Source organism: Pleurodeles waltl, chromosome 7 (assembly GCF_031143425.1).
Source record: "Pleurodeles waltl isolate 20211129_DDA chromosome 7, aPleWal1.hap1.20221129, whole genome shotgun sequence".
NCBI classification, from domain to species: domain Eukaryota; kingdom Metazoa; phylum Chordata; class Amphibia; order Caudata; family Salamandridae; genus Pleurodeles; species Pleurodeles waltl.
Window position 1 is genome coordinate 355,383,804 of NC_090446.1, and position 12,556 is coordinate 355,396,359.

Sequence of the window (12,556 nt, forward strand, 5' to 3'; positions counted from 1 at the left end):
GTGTGTGTATATATATATATATATATATATATATACATACACACACACACATACGTGTAGGCACACATTCACAAAGCTACGCGGAAAAAAAACGGGACAGGCCATATTTAAAAGTGAGAGTGAAGTCTTTAGTCCTTCTTTCATGTCTGACTTGTCCTTGTTTTTGCTCCTCAAAATCTGGTCACCCTACTAATAATGCAACTCTTTTCTCAGATTGATCGATATGCTTCACGCTGTAGTGACATTTCACGGTTCATTTCGACGAATTCTGGGAAGGAGGTGCGACAAGGATGCCAAACTGCTAAAACACGAGTTTTAAGAAAGCTGTTGTATGGAAGCGTAATAGAAAAAAAGTTTGATACTTTAATTAAAAATAATGTACTAATAACTATTTATGAATATATTTAAAAGTCTATTAAAACAAATATAAGGATCGAATATTTTTTGCAATTTAGATATCTCACAAACTATTTAATGTGTTTGTAGAATGAATGCTTTTTAGTGTCAACATGGCAAGGAGATATACTTTTCAATATGGCCGCTCTATCAACGGTGTCGCATAAAACGTACTAGTAGTCCCTTTTAGTCTCTCAACTCTGTCCATTGTTTTGATAGTCCCCTTTCCCTTTCCTTGCTAGGCCGCCAGGTTTACGCTGAGCTGTGCGTGAGCCGTGGCTCAAATGACCCCGTAGCCCACTCTCTCACTTAAGCCGGGCCCTGCATCGGTTTAGGATGAACAGCGCCAAGCGGAAAGAGGAGCAGGCCGTGGCCAACGGTGGTGCCAAGTTGTCTCCTTGGACTAAGGCACTAAGGACCGACGCCGCCTGGGAGGACAAGGTGCTGCTGTGTGTGGGGATAAAGGAGGTGGTAGGGCAAAAAGCAAAGTACAGACAGCCCGTAGAGATCATGGTGGGGCGTGGAGGTAGACATGGCAACATTTCAAAGTTTCTTTGTTTTGGGTCGCGGAGTGGGGCCGTTCATGGGAATGATGGGATTGTGCTCTTAGTGATGACCCTGCTGTCCAGTGGGGTAGGCAGATCTGCAGGGCTGAACAGGAAAGTTGATCCTCTAATATGAAAAGAAAATGACAGTCCTTGACTAAATACCCAGGGGGTGAGACGTTGTACGAGCAACAGCCTTTTTGAACTTTAAGTGATGAAAGGAGAATAGAAATGCTTGGGTTTTGAAGGGTGCTGAATGACTGCAACGTGAAATGTTAATGAACCTCGAAGGGGGTTGGGAGTGTACTGTATTACAGCGTTTAGATAGTGTTACTGTCTCAGCGTGAACCGCTGAATTGTTTGCCTTAATGGGTAACATGCTATACTGGGTAGAGTGTGTGATTGGAAATGTGATGTGTTGTTTTTTGTTTTGATCCTATACAGGAAGTGTATCCATGTCTTGCGCTATGACCACCGAGGTGCAGTTATAATCTAATGAAATGAGGCATTTAGCGGTGTGATGGATAAAAACGTGAGAGGGGCGCAGATTTATTTCTTTTTATTAAGTTGGCAGCATTGAACAGCTCCGTTGATCCTATGTGGTACTTCTTATGATCCCAGTTCACTTATATGGTGTCACTCAGTTTTTCATTCTGAGGTCTTTTTATCTGAAGGATTTTTACTTGTAGCAGACCACACAGGGGTACAAGTACAAAACCAAGGAAGAAGCATGAGACGTTTCATCAACTTCTCTGAAATCGAATCATATTCGGATTCAACAAGCAGCTTTCACCCTAACATCAACACATTTGCGACAGAGGCCATTTTTAGTAATAATACTGACAAAAACTATTTTCTGTAGTATTCGATCTTTTATCAGAGGAACCTTTTGGGATAGCCTTCCTTATAATTCATTTTTAGGTTTGAAAAGAAACTGGGGGGGAAAAAAGAATTCGTTTATCAACGCAAAAGCATTACTTGAGAAATGACAGCAACGGAACAACCCAGAAGGTTGTAATTGAAAATCATCCACTGGAATGTCTTCTTCAGTCTAAGCAAAAGAAACATAATGATAAACTCGTTTCTGTTATCACGTTCAACATCCACACTAATCTTATTAAAGGGGATCATCTGTAAGAACAGGCAAATGCTAAACAACATTGACCCCTCACTAAACGGACACAAATTTGCGCGTAGGATTAACAAAAGGCCTGTGAGATCCAACAAGGAACTACAACAACCGTATAGGATTATTGTTGAGGGCTGGACACCGTAAAATGGCAACTGCTTATTCTGTAATGTGACCATTGAGTGTTCGGAAATCAGTTGCAACAACGTAAGGATTAAACAGCACACATTCAGTACGTTTAGTGTTCGAAATGTAGTTTATATCATCATTTGCAACTGCAACAAGGTATACATTGGGTACACATAACGAAATCAGAAAAAGAATCATACAGCATATATATCTATCATGGTAGATGCAGAACTGCACCAATGGTACAACATTACGTGTAAAATAGCCACTCTGAACTTTAAATTTCTTGAAATGTTTTAAAAAACATATTTTCCATAAGTGGGTATGATTCCTTACCTACTGCATTTTGAAGCATTAATGATCCTGAAAGTTTGAATCGCAGAAAATTGTCTTAATACATTTTCTGAGATCAACAACCATACATAATTACCATTGCAGTGCCAGATGAAATTATGAAAGTGCGATTTGAGACTAAGCAACTAGCAAGATTCCTAAAATAGAAAACCGAATCGCAGTGGTTTAGACCCGAAGCTAAGGAATCGCCCGTTATATACTGAACATCCTTAAATTACAAATTTCGTGCTGTTTGCATGCCACATACAATTCTTTGGGCAGGGCTTTAGTGGGATGATAAAGGTGTGTGTTTTTTTTTTTTTTTTTTTTTGTGTGTGTGGGGATCTCGTAAAATGAGCGTGACCTGCATAAATAAGGGTGTGGCTTAAACGCGTAAATTACATTTCTCTTATTCCCATAGTGTGCCACCTGACTGGTATTTGGGTTCCACTCTATGCTTTCTGTTATTGCATCCAGCAAGGGCTATTGGTGGTGTTGTTTAAGGTAGATGAGTAACAACAATGATATTGTTGTAAATTACTAATGTTTCAATTCTGAAATTGTGAGACTGTGAATTAAATATTACTGAGGCCTGTGGTAGTGGTCTTCATAGCCTCTCACTCCTGTTATGTTCACTTTGTTGAGTTTTATGCCCCTTTTCCTCTCCACATCATATACACCTTCTTCTAACTCTTTAGTGAATGTACTTCCTCTAGTCTATTTCACTTCACCACCCTCCAAACACTGTATCCCGCCTGCTCACCTGTAAGAACTCTATTTTCTTTCACTTTTGCCTTGTCCGTATTTTGACAACTGTGTACCTCATTCACGCGTTTTCACAAAAATCACTATTGCAACTGTAATTCGTGACTATTGCTCTGTGCGTTCTGCAGAGGTCACATATTGAATGACCATGTATTCTGAACACCTTGTAGACGCACTTGCAGGCACTGGGGGAAGCTCGCGCTGCCTTCAGCCTCCTCACCAGATTTTTTTTAAACTCATCAGAAACACCAGAGGAGACTCATTTGAAAGTATGCACTTTACAAGAGTAGTAGGCTAAACAAAAAACATTCAGAAAGACGATATCAGAAAAACAGCTAACACTCACAGCAGTTCTTTACATGGAAATATAGAAGTGCAGGTATACACTATTTAAAGTGACTGCTCATGAGAAGTACCTGTGCTCTCCCAATAAATGTATTACAGCAATGCTAAGAAATGCAGGTACTCAGTACCTTCCTGTTTAAAGTACTGCTTTTAGGGAATGCAAGGTTAAATAAAATGCAAAATATAGACGGGAACTAAATCACTGATCTGAATTACCTTAACGTTTTTTACAATTGTTCAGGAATTGATTGAGTTTTTGACATGAAAGTTGAATATGGGACCCCGTAGAGTCCTGTTCAAATGTTCATGTTTAATTACTACTGGGTTTGAGACTCAGAGACTTGACCCACTTAAAACCCTTCCCTGGGACACAAAAAATAAACGAGCAGCAACTGCGATAACCAAGTAATTAGTTACTGTATGTGTACCAGTGCAACATACAGGGAGTGCAGAATTATTAGGCAAGTTGTATTTTTGAGGATTAATTTTATTATTGAACAACAACCATGTTCTCAATGAACCCAAAAAACTCATTAATATCAAAGCTGAATATTTTTGGAAGTAGTTTTTAGTTTGTTTTTAGTTTTAGCTATGTTAGGGGGATATGTGTGTGTGCAGGTGACTATTACTGTGCATAATTATTAGGCAACTTAACAAAAAAAAATATATACCCATTTCAATTATTAATTATTACCAGTGAAACCAATATAACATCTCAACATTCACAAATATACATTTCTGACATTCAAAAACAAAAACAAATCAGTGACCAATATAGCCACCTTTCTTTGCAAGGACACTCAAAAGCCTGCCATCCATGGATTCTGTCAGTGTTTTGATCTGTTCACCATCAACATTGCGTGCAGCAGCAACCACAGCCTCCCAGACACTGTTCAGAGAGGTGTACTGTTTTCCCTCCTTGTAAATCTCACATTTGATGATGGACCACAGGTTCTCAATGGGGTTCAGATCAGGTGAACAAGGAGGCCATGTCATTAGATTTCCTTCTTTTATACCCTTTCTTGCCAGCCACGCTGTGGAGTACTTGGACGCGTGTGATGGAGCATTGTCCTGCATGAAAATCATGTTTTTCTTGAAGGATGCAGACTTCTTCCTGTACCACTGCTTGAAGAAGGTGTCTTCCAGGAACTGGCAGTAGGACTGGGAGTTGAGCTTGACTCCATCCTCAACCCGAAAAGGCCCCACAAGCTCATCTTTGATGATACCAGCCCAAACCAGTACTCCACCTCCACCTTGCTGGCGTCTGAGTCGGACTGGAGCTCTCTGCCCTTTACCAATCCAGCCACGGGCCCATCCATCTGGCCCATCAAGACTCACTCTCATTTCATCAGTCCATAAAACCTTAGAAAAATCAGTCTTGAGATATTTCTTGGCCCAGTCTTGACGTTTCAGCTTGTGTGTCTTGTTCAGTGGTGGTCGTCTTTCAGCCTTTCTTACCTTGGCCATGTCTCTGAGTATTGCACACCTTGTGCTTTTGGGCACTCCAGTGATGTTGCAGCTCTGAAATATGGCCAAACTGGTGGCAAGTGGCATCGTGGCAGCTGCACGCTTGACTTTTCTCAGTTCATGGGCAGTTATTTTGCGCCTTGGTTTTTCCACACGCTTCTTGCGACCCCGTTGACTATTTTGAATGAAACGCTTGATTGTTCGATGATCACGCTTCAGAAGCTTTGCAATTTTAAGAGTGCTGCATCCCTCTGCAAGATATCTCACTATTTTTGACTTTTCTGAGCCTGTCAAGTCCTTCTTTTGACCCATTTTGCCAAAGGAAAGGAAGTTGCCTAATAATTATGCACACCTGATATAGGGTGTTGATGTCATTAGACCACACCCCTTCTCATTACAGAGATGCACATCACCTAATATGCTTAATTGGTAGTAGGCTTTCGAGCCTATACAGCTTGGAGTAAGACAACATGCATAAAGAGGATGATGTGGTCAAAATACTCATTTGCCTAATAATTCTGCACTCCCTGTATATACACAGTAGTAGGAACAAACCAGACTACATCACCCAAAATTTTCTGGTTTCCTCAGACCTAGCTGCAGGAGTGTGTAACAGTGATTGAAAACTAGAAATCACCACAGTTGTGAACTTTATATTATGGTATATTGGCTATGTAGAATAAATGAGCAGAGCCCATAACTGAGTGTTTTATTCCTGTGTGAATGTGCATCGCTGAAACAATCATACCAATAGCATGAACTCACCAGACTACATTACCCAATCTCTAGATTCTCGGACCCAAGAACAGGAGATGCTAAATTGGATTAAAACTACTCCAGCTGATGTGAACACCGAAAGCTCACGGCCCTAGCCGTAAGCCATAAAAAATTCAAATGTACACCAAATAAGCCCACTTCAGAAGGCATGTGTTCACTGGACTACATTATCCATAAATCACTATTTTCTTGAACTGGATGACACAAGTGGATAATCATGATTTTAATAGAGACTTCAAACCCAATTATATAAATCACAAAAGCCCTTGAAACTGTGTACATATTATTGGAATTAATTATAAGATTATGCATCTCTGATAGAAGAAGCACAGCATCTACAGACTAACTTCATTGGTGTCCATAAGCTATGTACGAACATACAGAGCCAATTAATTAGGACACTAGTCAGGGTTTGTTAACGGTTTGTACAAAAAGTTGACATGATTATGTCTTTTTGTCTTTAAAATGTCAGTGCATGTTTGATTTATATGAATGTTACACATTGTTTAGTGACAACAAGTGGATTCTCCTAAATGCTAGTATATGCGGAAATACAAAATTAATACCTATTAAAAAGGTATTACTATTATTGTGAGCAGGGAAAGCTTTTTTTTTTTTTTTTTTTAATTTTTTTAAATCATATTGTAATTGCATTTATATAGAGTCTGCTGCCCTGGGTGAGGTGTCTAAGCGGTTTACGCCTGGTAACGTGCTGCTCCAGAACCAAAGGTTGGCGTTTTTTCAGTGTTGTTTGGGATTAGTCTTCTGCTCTTAGGCATCCATTCCGTGCATTTACTTCAGTTTCTGTGTGGTAAATTAAATTATTAGGAGTTGGTTAGGGTCTTTAGAAGGAAGTGATTTGTGAAATCAGTCAAATGGGTGGCGCTAGTATTAGATAAGTTGTATGAGAGAAGATATTGTAAGGGTGTAGAGGTATGAATTTTAAAGGGGAGATTGACATTTTTGAGATGAGGTGTGGTCAGTTACAGAAATGCAATAATAGTGATTAAGGCAACTCAATGTCTGCTGTCGTGGGCGGAGACGTATGTGAGCTGATTGTTTTGTGCAGAAGTCTGTAAGTTACCCTTCTTCTGTGGAGAAGTGTGTGGGTGGCAATAGTCAAGTGCTGTTGTGTGTGGGAGAATACCAGTCCAATGAAGGGCTGTGTTAAGTAGAGAGTAACTATAGGGGCACACGTTTGCACTCTCCCTTACCGAATCATGAAACACAAAAAACAAAAGTGCCCCTTCTATAGGTTCTCATATGAGAGAAGCACTCCTACAGTGTGGATAGTGACCCAATCTCGGATGATTTCTGAAGTCTCAAGTTCTGTAAGCAGGACCTGGCGGGTATTTATAAAAAAATATATGGGATGGCCTCACACACCCACCCGGTTTCTGGGATTTGTAGTCTTGGTTGGTATACCTCATCCGGGCTTGAGAAACACTTGGGGGAACCCACTGTTGGTTCCCTCAGAAAGGTGCTCACTAGCTCTCTACCAGTAAAGTAGAGAATGCGTTTGGGTAGGTGTCTGGGATTATTATATTGAATCTGGATCCCTTGCCACATTCTGTTTTGGCATATCCTTGCAAGTTCCTTCAGTTTACTGCAAGGGTCCGCTTACAACTTGAGAATTTTCTGGCAAGTGCGTGAGGGCCTATAATAAAGCATGACAATTGGGTGCGGAAAGGGGGAGTGAGGTCATCATGTAGATTTTTGTAACTCTGACGACCTCTAAGCTTATGGGTGATTATCTGTGCATTCTTGGGTGATGTTCTTTGGATGTTAAAGTGTGGAATGATGGTCCTTTCCTTCTTGCAGTAGGTCAGTAAGGTTCTTTGGATGGTGTGTGGTGATAAACATTACACGACCAGTGTTGCATTGAGGATCTTTGGCCAGTGACCAGTTCAATAGTGGATGGATTCACTCAGTGTCCTTTATTGCAAACTGCCATCATTGACTGTGGCTGATGCCTGTTGTTAGTTTCTGTAATAGACTGAACCTTCAGACGCAAATTAGTTGAGTGGCAAAGTGTGCACATTTGTCAACTGAGTTTGTTCTTCAGGCTTCAGCAATCTATTACTGCATAAAACCTCATGAATCTTGTACAGTCCGTTGCAACTCTCTTTTGAGCAAGTGTCCTAAAGTATACCTTGTTCCACCGGAAGCAGTCCCACTTGCTGAAGCATGTTTCTTTTCTAGAACCAAAAGAATGACCAGGGTATTTAACTCCCCAATGGCTTGTAATTGATTCCAGAGCATACAACACAGCTTTCACCATTCCTGAGGAAGCACACATACTCGACTGAAAGCAGTGCTTCTTGTTTGGTAATGTTTGTCTCTGGAACCCAACAATGTGATCAGATTAAACTGGTGCTTTAGAGATCCCAGTTCTTATTGAAGCCAAAGTAATATATGTATAAGGCAGATTACATTATTCATGATGTTCTACATTCTTCTATTCTTTCATACTCAACTTAAATGTGAAAATCTGGTGCGGTCAGATCATTACGTGGTGCTGATACAGTGCTTCTAGAATGTCTTCCAGTCAAAAAGAAATGCCCAGTGGTACAAACATTTTCAGGAAGTGTTACTTGAATATTTAACACTACCCAAAGGCTTATGAGCCAAAACACTTTTAGTCCGTCCCCTTCTATGGTACAATCCTACCCCACACTGTTTTCCTGCCCTGCTTCCATATCAATTTCACATGGCCATCAGCTTTCCACTGTTTCTGCTGTTTCTGATCATTAGATACTATCCTTTTGCTCATATCCCTTGCTTGGGACTAATGGTTGATTGTTGATATTCTGGATGATTAATGTATTTGGAAATGTGTTTTTGCTATTCAATTTATCGTCTACCTTGTCTCTGTCATTTTATTCTACTGATGGTGGTTATGTGTATTTTTCATTGACATGGCTGTGGTTGGTTCATTTGATCATGTGACATTGTGCTTTTGTAAAGCCCTGCAAAGACTTCGGGCAATATCTCTGCTATGTGAAACTTCATAAATAAATGACAAGTTTGGAGTCATGCCCCTTGAGTGCTAAGAGATATATGGACAAAGGAGGTCCTTATGGTGTGAGTTCATTGTTGGAGGCTCAAAACGTATGACGGTCCTTGGGTGCTGATGTAAGTCTTCTGTCCTAGTGTCAAAGGGTTGAATCTTATGTTCCTTGAATGCAGTAAGATGTAGTGTGAAGATCTATGAATGATACATGCTGCATTGAAGAACGTTTGTCCCTGGCGACTGTTGGGTGATAATGCTTGGGTGCAAGAGGGTGTGAGCTGACTGCCATTGATTTAATGCAAAGATGATAATTGGTTTTGAGTAGTTGATGTTTTCCTTTCTAAACGCAATTTTAATGTATTTTTCAATGTCGCAAGAATTGCAGGACATGTAGTAGCACACGTCACCAGTAGTAATGTATGTAGTTATCTGAGTGAGATTGTCCCACATCTCATCAGTTGCTTCCTGACAGTCCCTGCAATACTCATAGGGACTGAAGTGGGTTTCCACATCATGTTCTTGTACATCTTTATCCAGGTTAGTGGCATTGAAAATTTCGAACAAAATGCTTGTTGATGTTGGTATGGCGATCAAACACGTTGACAAAATATCCACAGTACTTCTCATGGTGCCCATGCACAAATTAGATCTGCTGAGCACGGTCTGCACCAATTTAATTCAAATATTGTCATTCAGATACAGTAAAAGTGTTGTGCGACGTGGTCAATCAATCAAGTTGAGGTTGGGGTGTTCTTGATTTCATGATAAGCCAGACATTATTGGGGCCCTTTGCTATAATTTCTGCAGGGTCTGGGGGGCTTTTGCGGATTACACCCACAATTTAGAACCAAGGTTTTTGTCAGTTGAACCAAAACCTCCCTCCACACATACAGTAAGAAGGTCTGGGGCAGTCCCCTTCCTCACCAATCCTCCATACACTGGAATTATGACAAGTTGGGCAATTCTGTCTTCGATTTGTATGAATAAATCTGCTTCTCCACTATTCAACAGAATAGCTTTGATTTCTCCTTGGTAACCTGCATCAATCACTCCCCCTAAAATCTGAACACCTTTGAGTGTCAACCCAGATCTGGGAGCAATCAAATCGCAATGCTCCGGGGGATTCTATACTCCAACAGTTGTTTCACAAAGTGCCATGTCTAGTTGTTTCAGTCTCTAAGCTTGTAAGTCAAGACCTACAGATTCGGGTGTGGTTCTGTAAGGAGATAAGGCTCCAGGTTTTATTTCCCAGTACGTGATGGGTATGGTGGTTGTATTTGGAAAGCTGGAGTTAACATTAGCTTCAGGGGTGTTTCAGCATTGTTAAAGGTCTGTTATTCAGAATCTAGAGGGCTTCATTTAAACGCTCTCTCCAGTTTTTCAAAGTTCCAGCAGATAATTTTCACAAATTGGCCTTTCAGTAAGAAATTAGTTCTTTAAATCAGTCCTGAGGCTTGTGGATAATAAGGAATGATATATCCACTCAATATTGTGCTGAGAACAGTAGTCCTGCTTCAATTTGCCTTTGAAGTGTGACCCATTGTCACTCTGGACCTGGAGTGGCACTCCATAGTATAACATTAACAAGTCCAAAGTTCTCATAGTATTGTGCTGAGTAGCACATTTGCAAGGGTCAGTAATGTTCCAGGCAGTTCCTGCTTTAGAGCCTGATACAGTGTACACCTCTGCATATTGGCTACTTTTCCCTTCTCCTGTGGTGGTCAACAACGTTCTGGTAACTGGATTATGAGACCCCTTTCCAATGTCTTTTGGTACCCACGTATTTGGATGAACCATCAGTAAACCATACATGCTCCCTATCCTCAGGGGATAAGGATTCAAATGGCTCACCCCACCTCACTGGTGACTCTTTTACCCGTGGTACCTCCTGCACCCTCTCCTCATCCTGTATATGGGCTTGTGACACCTATTCATGTAGGGCTGCAGTGCCTACTGGTCCTACTTGAGCCCTGTCTTTTATGCACAATTTCCAGCGTATGATACTAACCTCTTGTGCATGTCCTATACAGTGAGATTTAGGTGAACTCATCACCCACTGCATGATGGGTATTTCAGGTCTCAGAATTACATTATGACCTAGTATTATTTGCTCAGTAGCCACTAGAGCCCAATAACGGGCCAAAAGCTGTTTTTTCAAAAGGAGTATAGCGCTCCCCAGAGTCTGGTAGATTTCTAGTCCAAAACCCCAGCGGCATCATTGTCCTTCCTTGTTTTTGCCACATACTCTAATTTTTGTATATTATCCCTGAACAGTAGCATATAACTCAATGTCTCCCTCCTACACTGGCCACAAGTCTAAAGCCTGTGGAATTGCTTCCTTTGCTAAATCAAAAGCACACTGCTGCTCTTCACCCCATTCAAACACATGTTTCTTCCTTGTCACTTTGTACAGAGGGGCCAAATTCTGACTCAAATGATGGATGTGCTGTCTCCAAAAACCAAACAACCCAATAAATCTCTGAGTCTCCTGCTTAGTGCTGGGTGTGGCAAACTCAAGAAGATTTTGCTTCGCTTGCGGCAACACCTCTGTCCCTGATTCCACTGAATGCCTAAAAACTTCACATTTTGAAATGGTCGTTCAGGGGTGTGGAATTTATTAAAATATCTACTTGTCCAGGGGACAGGTTGCTTCTCAAATCTACTTGTCCTGTAAAAAGATCTACTTGTCCCTTTGGTGCCATGTAGTGTGGCGACAAATTATGGCAGCAATCTCATTATGTAAGAGCTCTGATAATAGCCTCTCTGATTATGCCAGAGCTACTACCATAGTAGGACTTGAATACTTGCAGTTTCAATCCCTACTGTAGCAATTTCCTTATTTTGCCACCTATCTGCATACTGGGGCCGGAGGACGCAGTAAGCAATAGTTCCAGGGCTGGAATGCCTTTGAGTCTGCAAACCTACTAACCTGCATGTTTTAAAGATTTTCACCAGCTTCTCTCTAATATTTTCCCATAATAAGAAAGGTTGGACATTTACTCCTGACAATGGCAGAATTAGAACTTCTTCCAGGGTTGGGAAGAAAGTGGCTGGAGGGAAAATGAACTTGCAAATGCTCAATAGATTTTCACATGAGTAAATCTACACATCGTATTTACCCATGCTAAAATACAGTTCACAAATATTTTATAGGGGTACGACATATACCATGGGTGCACTTTTGTGACTTTAAGAATTTGGGGCCACATGTAGGTAGGTTCAGATTTGCGACCCGCAATTTGCGAGTCAGGGCGACTTGCAATTTCTCAAATCCGAATGTAGGATGGTGTCCCTGACACCATCTGTGATTCGCAAGGGCTTTGCAAATGCCCACCTCATGAATAATCATGAGGTGGGTCAATATTTGCGCCCCCCCCCCCCCCCCCCCCCCCCCCTTGCGAATGGCGTCCCTCACAGGGATGGTGGCCTGCTGGAGACAGCAGACCACCATGTCTGTGACTGCTTTTCAATAAAGCAGTTTTTTTTTTTTTTTTGTAATGCAGCCCGTTTTCCTTAAAGGAAAATGAGATGCATTACAAAAACGAAAAATGACACGTTTTAGTTTCATTCACAATGGGGAAGGGGTCCCATGGGTACCCCTTCCCTTTTGCGAAAGTGTTAGCACCCATTTGAAATGGGTGCAAACTGTGATTGGTT

General features: G+C 41.0%; 1 protein-coding gene across 1 annotated transcript in view; it reads left to right on the forward strand.

Annotated features, from left to right (window-relative positions):
- Positions 1-620: 620 nt before the first annotated feature.
- RAB5IF (RAB5 interacting factor) overlaps positions 621-12,556 on the forward strand; it is a 75,312-nt gene continuing 63,376 nt past the window's right edge. The window contains exon 1 of the mRNA XM_069243796.1: positions 621-837. Within this exon, the coding sequence (XP_069099897.1) occupies positions 733-837 (105 nt within the window). The 5' untranslated portion in view covers positions 621-732. The remainder of the gene's footprint in view (positions 838-12,556) is intronic.